Source organism: Theropithecus gelada, chromosome 7a, assembly GCF_003255815.1.
Source record: "Theropithecus gelada isolate Dixy chromosome 7a, Tgel_1.0, whole genome shotgun sequence".
Lineage (NCBI taxonomy): Eukaryota > Metazoa > Chordata > Mammalia > Primates > Cercopithecidae > Theropithecus > Theropithecus gelada.
The window spans coordinates 29,405,967-29,428,070 of NC_037674.1; the positions used below are offsets into that span (position 1 = coordinate 29,405,967).

Genomic DNA, 22,104 nt, shown 5'->3' on the forward strand with positions numbered 1-22,104 from the left:
GGAGGTGAAAGATTTCTACAAGAACTACAAAACACTGCTGAATAAATCAGAGACAACACAAATAAATGGAAAAACATTCTATGCTCACAGATTGGAAGAATTAATATCATATGAATATTTATTTTTATATCCTTAATTTATTTGCTGTAACTTTCTACTTCTTCACAAAACTTTTTTCATTTGTTTCAGACATATTTAGAATTGTTTTAAAATATTTTGTTTCAGTGGCATTAGAATCCTTGTCTTGTCATCCTAACATCTGTGTCTTCACATATGCATCTGTTGATTGTCTTTCCTCATTTCCTTTGATATCTCCCTGGTTCTTGCTATGACAAGTAATTTTTGCTGGAAACCTGAACACTTGGGGTGTTATGTTTAAGACTTTAGATCTTATTAAAATCTCGTGTTTTAGCAGGCACGGTTTGACATTTCTCAAGTGATTGAAAGGGAGCTCTGATTCATTTCTACCAGGTCGAGTTGGAAGTCCAGGTTCTTTAGTCTGCCCCCACGGATACCTAAGTGAGAAGGGCTTTATGTTACTGCTGGTAATGGCTGGGAGTTGAGACTTCCCACTGAGTCTTTGCTTACAGAACCCTAGTTGGGAGGGAAATTAGTACCTAATTGCTGCTTCCCATCACTGTTATCAGGGGAGTAACCTCATTACTACTGAGAAGTGGTCAAAGTCCTGACTCTCAACTAAGCCTCTCAACTAGGTCATTCTCTTACTTGAAAACAATCTGTGATTCCACATTCCTCCTCTAACACCATTCCAGTGAGGAAGAGAGGGCATATCAATACTGCTTCTTTTGGGTGGAAGTTCAGGCTTTGAGTCCCAAAATCAATAGCTAATCTACCATCTTTTCTGCAATTTTCAGAGTTTATCATATTTTATATATAATGACCAGAGTTGTTCGTTGCATTTGATGGGAGTAATAGGGAGAGTAGGTCTATTTTTCCTGGAAGCGGAAGTTCCACTCATGAATTTTACATTGTTAAAGCACAGTTTTATCACAGGGTGAATACAGCTTGGCCAGATACGTACATACGTACATACATCCACACTACTGGATTAACTGCAAAATGTTCTTTGGGATTTTACTCATCCATGATACTGGTATGTCATCTTACCATGTACTTTCTTTTCTGACTTCAGTGTCAAGCTTATACTAGCATTAGAAAATTAATTAGGTGCATATCCTTCTGTATCCTACTTCTATAGTCAAATTTATACTACTTTGAAGTTACCCATTTTATAAATATTTGTTAAAATTTATCTAATAATTTAAAATGTTAGATATTCTTTCATAGGGAGAATTTTCTACTGATTCAATTTCTTTAATAATTGATATTGTATTTAGTTCTATTATTTTTGAGTAAATTTTGGTAATTTATATTTTTAAGAAAATTTTTATTTTGATAATTTTAGACAATTACTCATTTCCTTAAGTTTGAGCATTAATTGGCATAAAGATGTGTATTTCACTCTCCCAGAACTTTTCAAAATCTTTACTGTACCTTTAATTATATCCCTTTACATAATAATATTATTTATATGTACATTCTATTAATCAGTGCTGCCTAAGATTTATACTTCCATTAAAGCTTAAGAAAGTCTTTATTTATACCGATTTTTCCATATCATAAGTTCACATTATTATTTCTGTTTTTTTGTACTGTTTTTTTTTGCCTTGAGTTTATACTGTGGCTTTTGTTTTTAGCTTCTTGAGTTGCACTTAAACTGATCTATTTTACCTTTTTGTTATATTTTAAACAAAGTTTTAAGGTTGTAATCTTTCTTTTATTACATTAGATTTATCTCACAAATATATGTATGCATGTGATGTGTTTTAGTGCATTTAATTTTAATTTTTATTAATATTTTATTGCCATCATGATTTTTTTCCTATAAAGTAAGGCATGCTTAAAAGTTTCCAAATGTAGTTTTTATTTTTGTTTATGTTGTATTTTGTTTTGTTATATTTTAATCACCATTGTTGATTTCTTATTTGATTGGTCTTTCTGATATTACTTCTATGGAATATGTTGAGCCTTCTTCATGGCCAGGTACATAATTAATTTTTAATAGTATTTTACATGAAAAGAATAAACGTATTTCAGTTTGCTATGAATTCTGAACTTACATCTAAATTTGGCACAGGCCTAAGATTCCTATTTTCATAAGCAAATGTTTTCCATTCATGTTCCCAGGTGGAAAGACAGTTTCCTTCTGTTTCTCCACTTCATAGATAATTCTTATCTCACGCTTTTATATTTTATTAGTGTTTTTAATAATATTCTTTCTGGTTTTATTCATGTAGTTTTAGAAAGTTATAGCTTTTCTTGTATACAGATTCTATTGCACCTGGGTTTACCTCTACTGTAAAAGTTGCATGACCGATGGTGTTATTTATCTTGGTTTTCAACTGTTGCATCCCCTATCCCTAGCACAATGCCTAGAGCTTAGGGGCACTTGGGGGATGGGAAATGTATCAACGAATGAAATGTTTCAATATTCCTGTGAGCAATTTTGATTTTTACTCCACTCAAGATTAGTTTTGAGTTGCTTCTTCATTTGTAAGGATTGGGAGATTATGTTTGATTTTAAGCTTAGATATATTTTAAAGTTTAATGAATCATGTTACCTAGTATTTGTGTGTCTGTATGGAATTTTGGTATATGTGGACCAGAGGGAAGAAACCTTCCATATGATATCTTATTTTGCTTTATTGTCTGGCAGACTAGAGTGGATTTTTAAAAACGGAAAATAAAATTTTGATCGTGCTATATGTCATTCTCATGCTTGAAAACATTGTGTGATCCCACATTGCAATTAAGATATAATTTATATTCCTTAATACAGTAGTCTCCCTGATCTATTATTACCTTTCCATGGTTTTAGTCACCCATGGTCAACAGTGGTCCAAAAATATTCAGTGGAAAATTCCAGAAGTTAATGATGAGTAAATTTTAAGTTGTATTCCTTCTGAGATAGGTAGTGAAATTTTATGCATTCTGCTTTGTCCTGCCCAGGACGTAAGCTATCCCTTTCTTTAGCATATTCATGCTGTATACGCTATCCATAGTTAGGCACTCAGTAGTCATCTCAGTTATCAGATCTAAACAATGTAGCATGTATAGGGTTTGGTGCTATCCCTGGTTTTAGACATACACTGGAGTTCTTGGAACATATCCCCCCATGAATAAGGGCTGATTACTGTAAAATGTATGACTTCTATGTTATGAACCTATTGACCTTCCTTTCGTATCTTGAAATTGTTTATTGTCGCACTCCCATATCTCAGTCCCTAATGCTCTATGCTTTCAAGCTTCAATGCCTTTTGAAAGCCTTTTTACTTTGCCAAGAATACCTTCACACATCGACAAAACCCACTCCTCTCCCTGATGAGTCATTCCCAAACACAATGTTCTCCATGGCTGAAGAGGGGCTGTCTTCTCTGTGCTCCCATATCACTTTGTTCATATCTTTAACATCCCTATGATATTGAACTGTCATTGAAATTCAGGTTTTTTAGATGACCCTGAGGCCGTAAATGAGTGATCAATGGTATGTGAGATATGAGTTAAATCAGCATTAATCTCTCAGCCCTCACCCAGTTGCATCCAGAAGTACGTCTGAAATATGCACTATCCACAGGTACTTCCTCTGACCTGGAAGCCTGTGCTCATTATTAATAATTCACAAGACAGTTTAAGGAATTCAATAAAAGGAAAGATATATTTGCAGACTATCTAGCATACAGTAGGTACTCTGTGAAGGCTGATGACAGCTCAGCAACCCTCTGATTCATTAATGATTTTTCTTTGCACTGTTTTCGGCTCCCATGTGATGACTTTCAGGCATACTACACGTGTTTCAAAGTCATATCTCTTTTAATATGGTGACAAATAGAGCAAACGATTTCCAAAGAAGATAACGAATTATATTATCACCAGTGGGAAATTTATACTGTGTTATCATTGAAGAACTTCAGAGCAAAGATGTTTAAGGGAATTCCTAAACCAGATAGGATGGAACTCAATTTACATATAAACTTGGAGATCTCTTCTGTTCAAATTTCCTTCAAAAAGTGTGTTACAATAGAGGTAAAACATCAAGGGAGAAAATACATTTTTACTTTTATCTTAGAAGACTGTAAATTGACTATATTTATCCATCTTAATCTTAAATGTAGGCATTAGGTATTATGAATATTTATTTTTGGTGGTAACTGGTGAATAAACATTCCTTGTTTTAGTGACAATTTACTACACATGCCAAAAGATATCACAGAATTTAGAGCTACAATGTTTAGATAGATGCTGATCAAATATTCTTATTGTACTTATATATGAAGGAAAACTGAGGGTTAGGGAGATGACATATTTCCTTAGATTACATTCAGATTTACTTCTTAGGGATGCTCACACAAGAGACACACATATATTATTTATATTTCTACATACTGAGAATTTTGGTTTTACAGGTCACCATGCAGCATGGTTGAAGAGAATAGTGCTGTTCGCTGAGTAAATATTTTATCAATTTTTTTATTTTAAATTGTTTGTGGAGTTTGAAGACATTAAAATTGTATAGCCACTGCAACCTTCCTTTAATCCCATTTATAGGGGTGGTTTCACTCTAAAGTAGATGGATGTACTGTGGTCCCGCATTAACGACATTAAATTGCTGAGCTGCAAAATGAACCTGTTGTGAGATGATATGTGCCTTCTAAGACTAGGAACATTGGGAGCAGCATTATAGGGAGTACACAGCATGTAATTACAGACATTTTACCACAATTTTGCTAAGCAGAACAACTGTATGGAGAATAAAAGGCAATTTATCAGTGAACAAAGACTGTGTGTGTATGTGTATTTACTATATCTATCTATACAGACAGTATCTGTATATATATATACGATTATCTACATAAGTATATATGTTTTATATATATTATACTGCCCCTTGAGTAATAGCCAAGATTTTTGCCTATTGTATACATTTTACATTTTATTCTTTCCCCAGTTTTATTAAGGCATAGTTGACAAATAAATTAGATATTTCAAGGTGTTAAAACATAATGATTTGATATCCATATGCATTGTGAAATTATTACCACAATAAAAGTAACTAATATATCCATCACTATACTGAGTTGTGTGTGTGTGGGGGGGGGTAAGGACACTTATGTACTATATTAACACATTTCAAGAAAACAATGCAGTATTATGGGCTATAGCTGTCATGCTGTGTATTAGATCCCCAGAATTTATTCATCTTATAACTAAAAGTTTGTACACTTTGACCAAAAACTCATTTTCCACACCCCCAGCCCTGGCAACCACTGTTCTAGTCTCCACTTTTAGGAGTTCAGCCTTTTTTTTTTTTTTTTTGAGATTTTACTTATAAGTGAAATAATACTTGTCTTTCTTTTTCTGCCTTATTTCACCCAGTATATGTCCTCTAGATTAATCAATCTTGTCATGAATGGCAGGAGATTTTTTTCTTTTTAATGGCTGAATAATCATCTATGTGTGTGTGTGTGTGTGTGTATATATACACATATATACACATAACATTATCTTCGTCTGCTGGCAAATAGGTTGTTTTTAATACCTTGGCTATGGTGAATAATTCTGCAATGAATATGGCAGTGCAGATATCTCTTCAACATGCTAATCTCATTTTATTTAAATTTATGCCTATAAGTGAGATTGCTGGATTATTATGGTTGTTCTATTGTTATGTTTTTGAGGAACCTCCATACTGCTTTACTTAATGGCTGTCCCAATTTATATTTCCACCATCAATGTACAAGAGTTCCTTTTTGTCCACACCATTACCAACACATTATCTCTTGTGTTTTAATTATAACCATTCTAACAGGTGTGAGGTGATATCTCATTGTGGTTTTGATTTGCATTTCTCTGCTAGTTAATGATATTGAGTACCTTTTAAAATGTTTATTAGCCATTAATGTCTGTTTTGAAAAAATGTCTGTTTAGACCCCTCGCCAATCTATTAATCAAGGTGTTTGTAATTTTGCTATCGAGTTCTGTGAGTTTCTTATATATTTTGGATATTGACCCTTTATCAGACATATGGTTTGCAAATATTTTCTCCCATTTCATAGGTTTCCTTTTCATTTTGCCGATTGTTTCCTTTGCTGTGCATAAGCTTGTTAATTTGATAAACCTGTTTATGTTTTATTTTGTTGCCTGCATTTTCAGTGTCATATCCAAAGAAATTATTGCTATCATGGCCAATATGTTGCCAATGGTCAATTTTCCTTAAACTTTTGTCTTGGAACTTTATAGGTTCACATCCTACATTTAAGAATCCATTCCAAGTTAATATTTATATGGTATAAAATAAGGGTCCAATTGTATTCTCTTATATGTGGATATCTGATTTTTCCAATAACATTTATTGAAGAGACAGTCCTTTCCCCACTGTGTATTCTTGGCACCTTCATCAAATATTAGTTTGTCATATGTCTGTGGTTTTATTTCTGAGCTCTTTTCTGTCTATGTGTCAATTTTTATTCTGGTACCATATTGTTTCGATTACTATAGCCTTGTAATATAGCTTGAAATCATGCCTCCAGCTTCGTTCTTTTCTCTCAAGATTGCTTTGGCTATTCGGGGCTTTTTTATGGTTCCATATAAATTTTAGATTTTTTTTTTCTGTTTCTGTTAAAAAAAAAAGCCATTAGAATTCTATGGAATTCTGGTAGAGATTCCTTTGACTCTGAAAGCCTTTGAAAAGGGCCATTGGAATTTTGGTAGAGATTCCTTTGAATCTGTAGGTCATTTAAAATGCAAGCATTTTAGGAATATCAGTTTTTCCATGGGCAGGCACACTGAACATCTTTCCATTTATTTGTGTTTTCTTCAATTATTTCATCAACATCTTATAGTTTTCAGTGTAGTCTTATAGTTTCCATTGTACAGATCTTTCACCTTCTTCATTAAATTTATATCTAAGTATTTAACATTTTGATATTGTAAATGTTAATTTTTAAAATTTCTTCTTTAAGATGGGGTCTCACTCTGTCAGCAAAGCAACCTGGAATGCAGTGGTGTAATCACTGCTAACTGCAGCCTTGACTTCCCAGGCTCAGGTGATCCTCCCAAATCAATCTCCTGAGTAGCTGGGACTATATGCATGTGCCACCATGCCATGCAATTTTTTTTTATTGTTTGTAGAGACTGGTTTTGCCATGTTGCCCACCGTTTTAATATTCTTTTTTCAAATAGTTTGTTATATTAGTGTATAGATTTTTTTATCATGACACTTTAAATTTGTTTATTAGTTTTAAGTTTTTTGGTGGAGTCTTTAAGGTTTTCCATATATTAGATATTGTCAACTGTAAACAGAAACAATTTACTTCTTCATTTTTTTATTTGGAAGCCTTTTATTTATTTTTTCTTGCCTTATTTCTCCAGTGAGAACTTCTAGTACTATGCTGGATAGAAGTGATGAGAGTGGGAGCCCTTGTCTTGTTTCTGATCTTAGGGGAAAATCTTTCAGCTTTTCACTGTTGAGTATGATGTTAGCTATGGGCTTATTGTATATGGCTTTTATTATATACCGGTACATTTCCTCTATACCTAATTTGCTGAGAGTTTTTATCATGAAATGACGTTAAATTTTGTCAAGAGCTTTTTCTGCATCTATTCAGATCATTACATAACTTTCATCCTTCATTCTTTTATTTTGGTGTATCACTTTTTTTTTTAACTTTAAGACAGGGTCTCACTCTATCACCTGGGAGTGCAGTGGCACAATAGGCTCACTGCAACCTCAATATTCTCAATCAGTCCTCCCATCTCAGCCTCCCCAGTAGCTGGGAGTAGAGGTGTACACCATTATGCTTAGCTAATTTTTGTATTTTTAGTACAGATGGTGTCTTGCCCCAGCTAGTCTTGTCTAGGCTAGTCTTGAACTCCTGGGCTCTAGTGATCTGCCCACTTGGGCCTCCCAAAGTGTTTTGATTACAGGCATGAGCCACTGCACCCAGCCATGTGTGACATTTATTGATTTGCATTCATTGAAACATCCTTGCATCCCAGGGATAAATTTCATTTGATCATGGTGTATGATCCTTTTACTGTGCCATTGCATTTGGTTTGCTAGCATTTTGTTGAAGACTTTTTGCGTCTATGTTCATCAGGAATAGTGGCCTGTAATTTTCTTGTAGAATCGTTGTCTGGCTTTGGTGTGAGTGATGCTGGCCTGTAAAATGAGGCGTACGTATTATCTCCTCTTCAGTTTTTTGGAAGAGTTTGAGAAATATTGGTGTTAAATCTTGGCACACAATGAAGCTATCTTGTAATGGGATTTTCTTTGCTGAGAGATAATTGATGACTACTTCCATATTGTTATTCATTATTGGTCTGCTCAGATTTTCTCTTTCTTTATGATTCAGTATCGGTAGGTTGTGTGTTGTAGTAATTTATCCATTTCTTCCAGGTTATTCAATTTGATGGCATGTAATTATTCTTAGCAGTCTCTTAAGATCCTTTGTAGTTTTGTGCTGCCAGTTGTAATGTTGCTCCTCCATTTTAATTTTATTTATTTGATCCATTTCCCTTATTTTCCTTGTGAGTCTAGCTAAGAGTTTGACAATTTTGTTTATATTTTCCAAAAAAAACCCCTCTTAGTTTCATCTATCTTTTCCATTGTCATTGTAGTCTCCATTTCATTTATTCCTTCTGTAATCTTTATTATTTCCTTAGTTCTGCTGACTTTGGGCTTAGTTTGTTTTGTTTTTTATCTAGTTCCGTGAAGTAAAAAATTAGGTTGTTTATTTGAGACCTTTTTTTAAATGTGGTTATTTATTACTGTATCCCTCTTAGAAGTGCTTTTGCTATATCCCGGAAGTTTTGGTATATTGTGTTTCTATTTTCGTTTGTCTCTAAATATTTATTTATTTCACCTTTGACCCATTGGTTCTTCAGGAGTGTGTTGTTTTATTTCCACATATTTGTGGATGTTCTAAAATTCTTCCTGTTATTGATTTCTACTTTCAATATTGTGGTCAGAAGAGACACTTGATATGATTTCAATGTTTAAATTTGTTAAGATGTGTTTTGTGGCTTGAAGACTTTTCCAAAATGGATTCTACAGGAATACATATTCTGTTGCTGTGGGGTAGAATGTTGTGTCATTTTAAAATATTTTAAGCAATATGATTGTTAAATAACAGAATCTTGGAAAATTTAAGAGAATATGAATGAATATATTAACCTATTACTGAAGATTAATAACATTATGGTGATATTCTTTTCAAGTCTTTTTCTATATATAACTTTTTGTTTTTACATAGTCACCTTATAACCTCAAGTAACCTCAAACATGATGTTACTTCCTAATTTTTATTTTGTACATCAGAAACATTTTCTATATTTTTATTTAGTCTCTAAATGCATTGATTTTAATGGTCACAGGTTAGTGCATCGAAGTCATAGAACATAATTTTCAACCCATAGTTCTATATTTAATCATGTATGCTTTTCCAATTTTTTTGTAGTAAATAATGAAACAGTGCCAATCTTAACACTTTTTAGTATTTAAATTATATGTTTGCGAGGGTTGCCATAACATAATATCAAAAATTGAGTGACTTAGAATAGCAGAAATTTTTTCTCAGAGTTCTGGAGGTGGATGTCAACTATGAAGGTGTTGGCAGGGCCATACTCCCTCTGAAGGAACTAGGGGAGAATCTGTTGCGAACTCTCCCCAAGTTTCTGAGAGTTGCTTGGCTTGTGGAAGCATCACTAATCTTTATTGTGTGTGCATCTATCTCCAGATTTCTCCCCCCCCCCTTTTTTTTTTTTGAGACGGAGTCTTGCTCTGTCACCAGGCTGGAGTACAGTGGCGCAATCTCGTTTCACTGCAACCTCTGCCTCCCAGGCTCAAGCGATTCTCATGCCTCAGCCTCCCAAATAGCTGGGATTACAGGCATGCACCACTACGCCCAGCTGATTTTTGTATTTTTAGTAGGGACAGGTTTTCACCATGTCAGCCAGGCTGGTCTCAAACTCTTGACCTCATGATCTGCCTGCCTCACCCTCCCAAAGTGCTAGGATTACAGGTGTGAGCTACCATGTCTGGCCCAAATTTCCCCTTTTTATAAGAACACCAGTCGTATTGGATTGTGAGTCCACCCTACTCTATTATGACCTGTTTTAACTAGTTCCATCTGCAGTGATTCTATTTCTAAACAAGGCCATATTGTGAAGTACTGGACGTTAGGACTTGAACATTTAAATTGGGAGAGGTGGAACACAATTCAACCCATAACAAAAATAATTTCCTTAGCACCAGTTTCCAAAAGTGGAATTTTCCTGTCAAAACAGCCTATTGATAGACATGTTTTGAAAGGTTTTTAAAAAACTTATATTATTACAATTTTCATGCTTATCAACTACACATGATAGTGTTTGATTAATAATATTCTCAACAGCCTTGGAAATTATTTTAATATTATTAAAATCAATATCTTTAATCTTTGTTAATTTTGTAATCATTAGTTGTTTTAGTAAAGTAGATACTTTGTATGCATATTTACCATCGTTGCATCTTGTCAATTATCTATTGTCTAAATTTAAAAATCTCATTCAATAGGTTTATTAAATATTCCTTTCTCTTTTTACTTGTCTTTCTTCCTTTAATTATTCTATATTTAAATATTTAATGCATGTGGAACTTGGTGGCATATGTATGAGATGAGGATACAAATGAATATTATAGATACTTAACCTATTGTCTAAGCACCATTTACTGACTAGTGCTTCTCTTTGTCTTTAATAAAAAATGTTTTCTTAGTCATTAAGTTCTTGAGTATAAGGGTTTCTTAATTATATTTTGTGTTTCACTTTTAATCTATTATTTTGCCAGGACTATACTGTTTTAGCTGTTACAAATTATTAATATTTTTATAGATTTATCTTATAATGCTTCTTTTACAAAATCTTAGATATTTTTACTTGTTTATTAGTCTAGTTACACTTAAAATTGGTAAAATTTCAAGTTACAGCAATCTGCTATTAGGATTTTGACTGTCAAATCTGCAAATCTGTTAGATTATAATTCTTCATCACTATATAGAAAAATGAAATAGTATTTTCCTTTATTCAGATTTTTAGATATTCCATGAAGTGGTGTAGCTTATTGAAATTGTCCATTCCAATATTTAAGAAATGGTTATTGGTCATCTTCTATATTTCAGGAATGTGGTAAAAGTTAAAAAAAAAAAAGAAAGAGATTAAAAAACAGACTACCATCAAGGATCTCAAATTCTGAAAGGATTGTAGATAAGGAAACTGGCAAAGGATGAAGATTAGCAAAGAGGAATGCACAGTGCACAATATTGAACACAGGACGACAGCAGGGAGAAGTGTCACAAGTTTCTAGAAGAGGGGTTGTGCTTCAGCTGAGTTTGGGGCATGACAGGCAGTTAACTCGATGAGGATGGAGAACAGTTGTTTCACAGAGAGGAAACAGCAATACAAAGGCACATAGATTTCAAAGAACATGGCACAGAAACGGAACTTCAAGAATGTAATTGTGACTGAAGTTTACTATGTGAATGAGATATAATGAGTGATGAGACTGCATTTCACATGGATTTTATGTTCTTTCTTGAGGGCACTGTGTGTCATTGGTGGGTTTTAAGAAGGAGAGTGACATAATTTTATCTTTTTTAGAAAGATTTCAGGGAAGAATACAGCAGGGAGACAAGAAAGCAGTCAAAGTGAACAAAAAAGGGTTCACTGGCAATAAATATGTGTTCAATGAATGAATGAAACATTGAAAGAATCGATATATTACCAGATTTGATGGCTGGAAAGTAATTGAGGACTTTGTTAAGATTACCTTTATTTAGTGGGACGGTTGAGATGGAAGACAGATATCAACGGGAGATAATGAATACAAAGTACTCATTCAAAATATTGCATGTTTGAAATCAGATCTTATTTCATTGTTTTCCAAACTAGTTGCTAGTATATAGGAAATAACATTATTATTTTGCTTACGATTGACTATATAGTTACTCTGTTCACTCTTTTCTTTAATAGTTTTCCATGTGATTTTGTATGTTTTGATTACTAGATATAAAATTATAATTCTTGTAAAAACAACTTTCTATTTTGGCTTCTAATATTTATATAGTTTATTTTCATTAGTTTTAATATATTGGCCGGAATTTTCAGAAATAAATGAAAATGATGCTTTTGGACAGTTTTGTTTGCTTTTAATGAAAATGGAAATGCTACTATTTCAGACATAAATTGCTGACTGTAATAGTAAGACTTTTTTTTAACATATTAAAGGAGACCCATTACAATCCTATTTTAAGGAGGTTTTGAATGACTAGAAGGTTTTGATTTTTTATCAAATTACTTTTGCTCCCTATGAAAATTAAGATATGTATTTTCTGGCCAGTTGATATATCATATTAGTCATTCCATTATATTTATTTATGTATTTATTTATTTATTTTCTGAGACGGAGTCTCGCTCTGTCACCCAGGCTGGAGTGCAGTGGCCAATCTCGGCTCACTGCAAGCTCCGCCTCCCGGGTTCATGCCATTCTCCTGCCTCAGCCTCCCGAGGAGCTGGGATTACAGGCACCCACCACCACGCCCGGCTAATTTTTTGTATTTTTAGTAGAGATGGGGTGTCACCGTGTTAGCCAGGATGGTCTCCATCTCCTGACCTCGTGATCCGCCCACCTCAGCCTCCCAAAGTGTTAGGATTACAGGCGTGAGCCACCGCGCCTGGCCGGTCATTCCAGTATTTTAAATAATATTTCGGGTACAATTTTCTTGAATATGGTATATTATTCTTCTGCAATAATGCTAAATTGTATTTCCTTTATTTTATATAGTATTTTAAAATGATTATGGCCATAAATTTCTCTTTTATTACTTTACAATACATTTTACCCTATTTTGCATTTGAAGATACAACCCTGAGATACTGTAAAATCTGCACCAAAATATTTACTTATGATAGTTAAGCAGTCTATACTTAATGAGTCAAGAAAAGTAATGCATTTCAGATTTTCATCAGTAAGGGTCATCATTGAGCTACATGACCTTGGACAAATTTTAATCTTTCCAGTGCTCATTTATATAAAGAAGGAGTTTGAACTAAATAAACTCCAGGGTCACTCCAACTCTAGCATTTTGCCAACTTGTATCCATAGAGAAGTTTCTCCAGTTTTATGCTAATAAGCAAAGATGAATTAATGAGTTTCAGAGCAATAGTACTATGTGAGGTAGTGATAGACTATATCCTATGACCAGGCAAATTTAAACATGTGTTTAAAAAATGATGAAGCAGTAGTCCATTCTCCATCTCCTTGGACCCGTGAGCAGTTGGACCTGGAAAATGTTGGCCCTGTGATTTATCTTAAATTGCATCTGAAGGCTGTAGACCAAGCCCCCTTCACTGTTTTGTTCAGCTCATCTGAAACATTAGATGTAAAGAGCACCAGATGGGAGATCAGGAGCCCTGGATTTGTGTCTCTCTTCTGCCATTTACTAGCTTTGTGATCTTAATCAAGTCACTTAACCTCTTTAGGCATCAGTTTTCTTATTTGTAAGATGGACTCAACTTAATCTTTTAGCTCGTAAACTCTATGAGATGAGAAGCCATAAATAAATAATCTCTTAATAAAACAACTTTAATCTATATAGTCATCTGAGGTTTACTTTCCCAAATATTGATCTCAATTGATTCTATCAATAATGTTGCAAGTCAATTAGTCAAAGTATTGGTGATCGTATTTCAGAGTTGGATCTAGGCTGTTGACTCCAAAGAGTTTGGTAGCTTACCCAATGTGTCTAGTAAGTGGCAGAGCTTCAGCTGGAGCCCAGGACTTCTGATTCTTCAATTGTGTTCTTTTCTTAATATGACACATTGTCTTTCATTAAATCCTGTAATCATTTTTATACTTTTCAAGCATTCTATTACATTTCCCCGCTCTTTAAATTATGAGAACCCACTATCTTTGTTCCCTTGGTGCTCAACCTTGAAACTGTTTGTTTATAATTTTAAACAATGTAACATATTAACACTCTGTTCATGTATGTGTTTGAACGATTTCTTGAAAAGTACTCCATCTAACATTTATCCCTTCTTTTCCTGATTCTCTTTCAGATAGCAGTTCTGTGGATGAAAAGGTTTTAAATCATACTTATTCTTCCCTCCTGAGGGATTTTGTCTTTTGTACATGTTTGTTTGTGACATATTAGACCTGTTTGATTCCTCTGTTTTAGTTTTGAAATGTGCATGTTATCCCAGCTTTCCATTATTTGGTTGTCCTTTAAGTGTGCCCCTGATAATGTTGCATTTATGGAGAGGTCACACCTTGCCAGTTGCGCTTACCTTAGCTATACTTGCCAACCTAGGGGTCTGCTACGGTCAAACACAGCATCTTTTCTTCAGTCTGGCTAAACATGACCTTTCTGACTGATTCATGATCTTTATTGCACATATCAAGTTTTAAGGGCAAACAGCATTTGGAATATGACATATTTTCCTGGACTCTGCCAGTGCATTTGTTTAAATGCTGACAGCTAATTTCAAAACGTGTACTCATAAAAACATAGCAGCTTTGACTTGGAGCTGACCCTGCTTAGCATCTGTCATACTAGGTGTTACGTGTGTAGTGCAGTTGACCTGTGTCCCGATTTCATGTACATAAAACTGTAGTATGCTAAAAGCCTGTTTGTTTTGTTTTTCTCTCATTCTTCATTTAAGGCTCGAATAGTAAGCGGCAATGATTTGGATGCTTGCAAATTCTCTGCACTCCAGGTGTGTGGTGGGTAAGTATCTTCATATCTTTGTAATTTATTCCATTCATCAATGGCCCTTGGCTGTGCTCTCAGCATATATGCTTTGAATGCAGGATGCTGCATGATTAACTAGGCTCATTGTTACTTTATTTCACAATAAAGTCAACATTACAGTGTTTTCTTAAAAAAAGTTAACTCTAAAATGATTCTAAAAATATGAATATGTGTATAATTATATATATACATAAGTCAAAATCACCTAACCAGTTTAACTGTTAACATTAACATGACATACCCAAATACAACCACATACTTTTACATGATTGAATTCATATTGATACAATTAATGCTCTCTTTCCATTTGCTTGTTTTCATAATTATATATGTGCATGAACTTTTTCATATCAATAACTCAATGAATGTAATCTATACTATTCTTTTTCACAGTTGCATAGTATTACATTTAACATAAGTATCAAAGTATTTAAAATGTAATCACAAAAATCATGTATGAAATTTATTTTCTGTGTAAAACATTCAAGCAGTCTCGTCTTTAATGGTAAAAGTTACACACTGGCATCAGTGTGGCATGAATGTTCATAGGCATTTTGCTGCATGTTTGCAATACATATCTATGTTGATATAAAATAAGTAGTTTTGCATGGTGATATTTTTTGCATTTTAACATAAAACAGTCCACTCCGTGTAAATAAATAAGCATGAATTTAATGCTGACTTCGTATCTATGCTGTTATAATTGTTCTATACGTAATGACTCACTTAATCTTTACAATGGCCATAAGAGGTAAGTACTATTTTGACTCTCATTTTAAAAATGAGGAAACCAATCCACAAAGCGCTTATGAAATGTTTCCTTAAGACAGCTAGCGAGTGGCAAAATCAGTATTCAAGCTCAGTTAATCTAATTCCAGAGCCTATAATCTCAATTGAAATGCCTCATTGCCTCTGCAGCTTGCTGTTCTCTTTTTTTCCATTTAATAACAAACGCCTTGCAAAATTATCTACTTTATTATTTAGAAGGGGTGCAAATATTTGAAAACATTCATACAACATGTTTTATTCTTCTGTTGGTGGGTTTTCAAAATTATTTCGAATTCATAATTGTAAATTATGACATAATTGTAGATACTACGGTAAATATAATAGATTTTAAAAGTGTAATTTGTGGATCAATGCTTATACACAGTTTTTATATTCATATATACTTCTTTATATATGAATATATAGACATATCTATATAATTGATTATATATCTGTCTATATAGATTTTTTTTTTAATTGAGACCAGGTTTTGTCATGTTATTCAGGCTGGTCTTGAACTCCTGAGCTCAGGTGATCCACCCACCTTGGCCTCCCAAAGTGCTGGGATTACATGCATGAGCCACCGTCCCTGGCCAATAATTTAAATCTATATACATACATATGTATATTAGATGTTTTATGCTGAAATTTGAATACATTGATGTACAGTATAAATAGAAGCAAAATTTAGAGCCATGTTTTAGTTTTTTTATCTAGGCAAAAATTTCACAGTTCTGTTTTATAATACACTCAGTTTTTCAAAATAATTTTATTGTTAAATACATCCACATGCTCTTACTTATTTCAAATAAAATATTTGTAAGATTTAAAGTGTTAAATTTAAAACTCCTACAAATTAATATATATGTATCATTTTTATTTTGATTTTTCCAAATAGAAGTGATTAAGATGTTATTTCTGTTACATCTTTAACTTCAATGTCCTTGAAATAAACATGTGAAGAATTGCTCTCATTCATATTCTAATGTTAAAGTAATTTAAATAAGTTATAAAACCAGTTGTGGTAAAAGATCACTATGAATTATTCAGAGAAATTAAGGTAGTAAATAAACTACTGTCTCTACTACAACACCACGAATACTGCGTCTTTAGGTTTACCAGCAATAATAATTTGACAACTAAATAAAATGTTTGTTTTAGGAAATAATTAAGTTGAATTCTAATTTAATTATGAAAAATGTTGGTACATAGTGTCACGCACCTGGAGGTTTATCTGAGTTTATGATGTTATAGATTCTGCACCTCCTCCTCACCTACAGCATCTATCACTTTGTAAAAGTTTGATTTGCTAACTCTGTCTAAATATGGACTTAATCCTTGTCAGAACGAGAGTTAATCTACATCCATGCTTTTGTTAAGCACATGCAGTATAAATGTCTGGCTAAAATAGTTTCTGTTTACATTTCGAATAGATCTTTCCACACTGTTACATTTTCTGAAAATGCCTCTTTCAACGACTTTCTAAGAGATTTTGGAACTGTGATAGTATGGGAAGGGGGTGATAGCTTTCAGTCATCAAGACAATGTATCATTGCCTGAATGCTTATTTTAAAGAACCGGAAGGATACATTTACATATGAGCCTTCAATCACAGGCTCTTTCAGAAAGATGTGCTTATTTTAATTTTTCTATAAATATTTTAAATATATTTTTAAAATAAAATGAAATACGATTTAAATATCACAACTTCTATCATCCTAAAAAACTATGACTAGGGCAGAATTTCAAAATATGGAGTCATTACTTTTCTATTACAATGCTGCTAAATTCTTCACTTTTCTAGCTTTGCCATCCCCAATCAGTTCAGAGCCAAACCACATTCATCCTTTCCTTAGTTTAATCAAGTGTCAATGAAAGAATAATCTATACACAGTAAAACAAATTAATAAGCTATATACACTGAAACCAGATAATGAAATTAATAATTCTGCTTTCTGATTTCTGCTTAGCTGTCTGTACATTTCCTATAAGTGTTGGCAGAAAAGACATGGTAAATTTCATTCTGTTTTTCCTATCTGTGATGATAAAAGTTCAGACAGGCTCTGGGGAAAAACTGGAAGAGGGAGACAGAAGAGGTGACAGAAAAATAAAAGGGGCAAGAGAAAGTGGGAAGGACACATGTTTTGGTGAAATCAATGAATTTAACATTTATACCTTTGAGTGGTTTTATAAGATTTTGTTAACTTTTGTCATCTGTGTCAGCAAGGAGTCATACAAAAGCACACAGCAACTCAATGTGAAAAGTACAAGAGGTTTATTGGGCAGAAATGTCTCAGAGATAAAATGGAGAGATAGCAGAAGTAGGTGAGAAGAGCCATTGGACCATGACACAGTTCTTACGTTTGCGAAAGTATATGGAGTAGGAAGGAGAATTGGGTATGAAAAGCCTGAAATTGACTATACTGAGGATAAAAGAAAGTCATTCAGACAAATGGAGAGAAAAGTTTGCTTACTAGTGGAGTCTTTCATTGGGTACAAGTGGCCAGGTCTATTATCTCCACCAAGTTTAGCCATTGGTTGGGAGCAGCTCGGGGAGGGTGTAGCCTTGGGGTGAATGCTGCAGTGGATACTGCAGGTGTGGCAGCTGGAGGCTCTTACCCAACTATCCTGCTGTCAGCATATTCTCTCTAAGGGGTATCTGAGTGATACATGCCCATGGTTACACAGCATCAATTTGATGAAACTACTTTTTACTCAATGATAGTGAACAGAGTCACATGAGTACCTTCTCCAAATGTGAAACAAGATTTTAATTAGAATAACACTCCTTTGGTGCTTTCATTGTATATGACTTAAGTTTCCCTTTCCCTTGACATTTGTAGTTAGAGCTCCACTGGTTGAATTATAAGAAGCATTGCAAGGGGTGTGTGTATGTGTGTGTGTTGGTGTTTGTCTATTCTCGAAGTACCAGACTTGCAAGCACCACAATTTGGGCAAGTCTATAAAACAGTGGTGGGATTAGGGAAAAACAATTTGGGGAGGATGTTATCATCTGTATTTTCTTTCTTCACTAGTCATTCAAATTCTTCTCTGCAGTACGGTTCTCATGGCAGTAAGTTCCTTGAGCCTATGTGAAATTCCTCTGTCCATGGTTCTGATCTAGGCGGGTGACTTCTGTTCAACCTCAACCAGAATGATTGAACCTTTTCAGGAAAGAGGCAGTGGTTACAGAAGTGAAATAATGCAGACAGATAAAAATGAAGAGACACTGTTAAAAGGAAGGACAGTTATCACCAGGAACAACTATCTTGGTAAATGTGAACAAGCTAATTTTCATCCAAAGTCCTATACAATTCCATTGTTTTTCTTAAATTTACCTTAATTAAAATACCAATTTTTGTTTCTGTTGTAGAACCCAATGTCAGCTAGGTTGTTCAACATATGAATAAAGCTGGTTTAACATATTTTTAATTTTCTGTCACAGTACTGACATTGGTTTTTTGTTTCTCTATAAAGTTGAGATTACCTACTATCCTCACACCCTCTTCCTCTTTCATAGTCTTGACTTCCATGTTTAGCCAGGGTCTAAAATCTTCCACTTAGCATAGAAGATAAAGTTGTTCCTACGCCCCAGGGACTCTTCACTTAACTTTTCTCATCACAGCAGTCTTCTCTCTCATAGCTGAGAACATTTTATTTCAGTTCTTCCTATCAAGTCCACCAATTTGATTCTTCCCTATTCCCTCAGATAACTTTCCTATTTTTCAAGGGTCAGAAAATCTCCTAAGCCTAAACATGGGCTGTTTCCACTGAATTTTCTTGTGAGTCAGTGGTTTACCCTACATCACCATCCCTGCATGCTCTGAACCAGGTTTGCTGAATATTAAGAAAATGACAACCCCCACATAACACAGTGTTTTAATCATGGTGACAGGTCACTCTTTGTGTTTGGCTTATGGTTTGGCTCTGTCACCTAAATCTCATCTGAAATTGTAATCCCCATATGTCAAGGAGGGACCTGGTGGGAGGTTATTGGATCATGGGGGTCAGTTTTCCCCAGGCTATTCTCATGCTAGGAAGTTCTCATGAGATCTGAGGCTTTAAAAGTGTTTGGCAATTCCCCCTGCTCCCGGCTCTCTGTCTCCTGCTGCCGTGTAAGATATGACTTTCTTCCCCTTTGCCTTCTACTAGGATTGGAAATTTCCTGAGGCCTCCCCAGACATGCAGAACTGTGAGTCAGTTAAACTTCCTTTCTTTAAAAATTACCCAGTCTCATGGTGTGTTTTTATAGCAGTGTGAAAATGGACTAATGCGGTCTTTGACCTTTTAGTTAGTTATTTTTAGGGAGCAGCTTCCTTTCCCTCCAGAGAACTTGGTATAGAAGGAGTTCACTATAAAGTTAGGTAAGAGTGAAATAAAGATTTCTATTTATTATAAGGCTTAACAGATGCAAACATGGCCTACTTTAATAAGTCATTGTTGTATAGCCAGTGAGTCACCATGCCCATATTTTTTCAACTTAATTGTATTCACATTACCATTGACCTCGTTTTAGTCCTCAGTACCTTTTACTTAGGCAGTTGCAAACTGATCTTCTGAGAATGATCTTCTAAACAATCTTCCTTTGTTAATTTCTTCTTCCACATTAAATCTAATCTCTACACTGTTAAAGATCAATGCCTTTAAAGCACGGGCCTTTCTACTTAAATATCTTTAATGACTTTTCTTTTTGTTAAATGTAAAGGACAGTTGTCCCTCTGTATCTGTGGGTTCTATGTCTATGGATTCAAACAGCTGTTGATTGAGAATATGCTAAACAATAATAATAAATAGCAATGAAACAATAAGAAACACAAATAGAAATTCAAGACCACAACTGTTAATACAGCACTTACATTGTATTTGGTGGTATAAGCAACCTACAGATAATTTAAAGTATATGGGATGATGTGCACAGGAAATACACAAATACCGTGCCATTTTATATAAGGCAGTTGAGTGTCTGCAGATTTTGGTCTCTGATGGGTGATCCTGGAACTAATCTCCTGTGGATACCAAAGGATAACTGTATAGGTCTTTTCACATGGTTTTGAATATCTTTCTTGATTTCTGTTTCTCTCTCTTTTTACTGTGGTAAAGTATTATCACTGTTTTTAGTGTTTCTATTTTTTTTTGTATCAGTCTGTAGCATATAATAGTTTGATCAGTTGCATAGATTTAACAAGATTCTTATCCTCCAACTTGATTTTAAATTCCTAAGGAGTTTAAAATAAGTTGACTTGCTTAAATTATTACAGGAGAAACAACCCTTGACATCTCTTGGCCACAATCATGTTGGGCACAATCATGCCACAAGGCAGTTGCAGCTGCTAGAAAGGAGCCTCGTGTTTGTCTTCAGGGAGTACGCCCAGTCACAGACTCTTGATTGTATCATGCCTGTTAGTCCTCAGCACACTGTCTGCAGTCCTCATGTAGAGCAAACACATAATATCCTATGCACAAAGGCTTAATCTAGACAGAGAGTTTCTTAATAAGGAAAACAGATAGCCACAAGGCCATCAGCTTTCTAAAACCCATGAATCAAGGAGTGATTGCTGAGCCATTAGCTTCCTGTGGTCAAGAAGACTGCCTGTCTAGTTTTGGCCTGCCTCCAGCTCTCTCTAGTCTCAGGAGCACCTGATTATCTTCTCTACTTAGAAAGTCATAAGATCATTAGGTTAGCTTTTGATGTCAGCTACAAAGACCAGACATTGGGGTGACTACTTCAATGTGTGGATCTATGAGACCTCACAACCACATTCCCATATTGAGTGGGAAATAGACTTTGGCATAGCATCTATGAAATTAAGATAAACTTTACTCTCTGTAATCTTAACCATGCTTAGTTAAGCCATAGTTTGCTTGAGGTAGATTATAAACAATTTCTGTTAGGCATACTTTGTTCCTAAATTTATGGTGGCAAAATCATCATAAAACTGACTCAGGAGATTAAAAAAAATGGAGCTGTCATCCTGAAGCTACTAATAGCTCATAGTTCACCAAGTTGTAGATTGGCACCTTTTTGATCACCTCACTTTCTGGCTTGGGTTTATAGCTTAACATTCTTTCTCACTCAGTGGTAGACCATAAACCTAGGAAAAACACTTGACTATTACCCACAGTTGATCAGGGATACTGTATAAGACTCCCGCATCTTCCGGTAATATTAGAAAATAGGTCCATCCATCCTCACACATGGATAAGAAACCTGTCATCTATTCTAATAGAGGCCGTCTTCTGAGCTTTAGGAGGCTGACCATAAAAAGTTGTTCTCCCAAATCACATTTTTTACTTCCATTATTTAATAGTATTTAAGAATATGAAACCTCAGGATAATCCTAGGTGTAAGCCAGGAGAACCTCCAATTTTACTCATTGTATGAAAGCGACTTTCTTTCTTTCTTTCTTTCTTTCTTTCTTTCTTTCTTTCTTTCTTTCTTTCTTTCTTTCTTTCTTTCTTTCTTTCTTTC

General features: G+C 34.3%; 1 protein-coding gene across 2 annotated transcripts in view; it reads left to right on the forward strand.

Moving 5' to 3' along the window:
* The window catches only part of UNC13C (unc-13 homolog C), a 690,142-nt gene that overhangs the window by 157,927 nt on the left and 510,111 nt on the right, over positions 1 to 22,104 (forward strand). For both annotated transcript variants that reach the window (XM_025390112.1, XM_025390110.1), the window contains 2 exons: positions 14,176 to 14,198; positions 14,779 to 14,843. In XM_025390112.1, the coding sequence (XP_025245897.1) occupies positions 14,176 to 14,198; positions 14,779 to 14,843 (88 nt within the window). The remainder of the gene's footprint in view (positions 1 to 14,175; positions 14,199 to 14,778; positions 14,844 to 22,104) is intronic.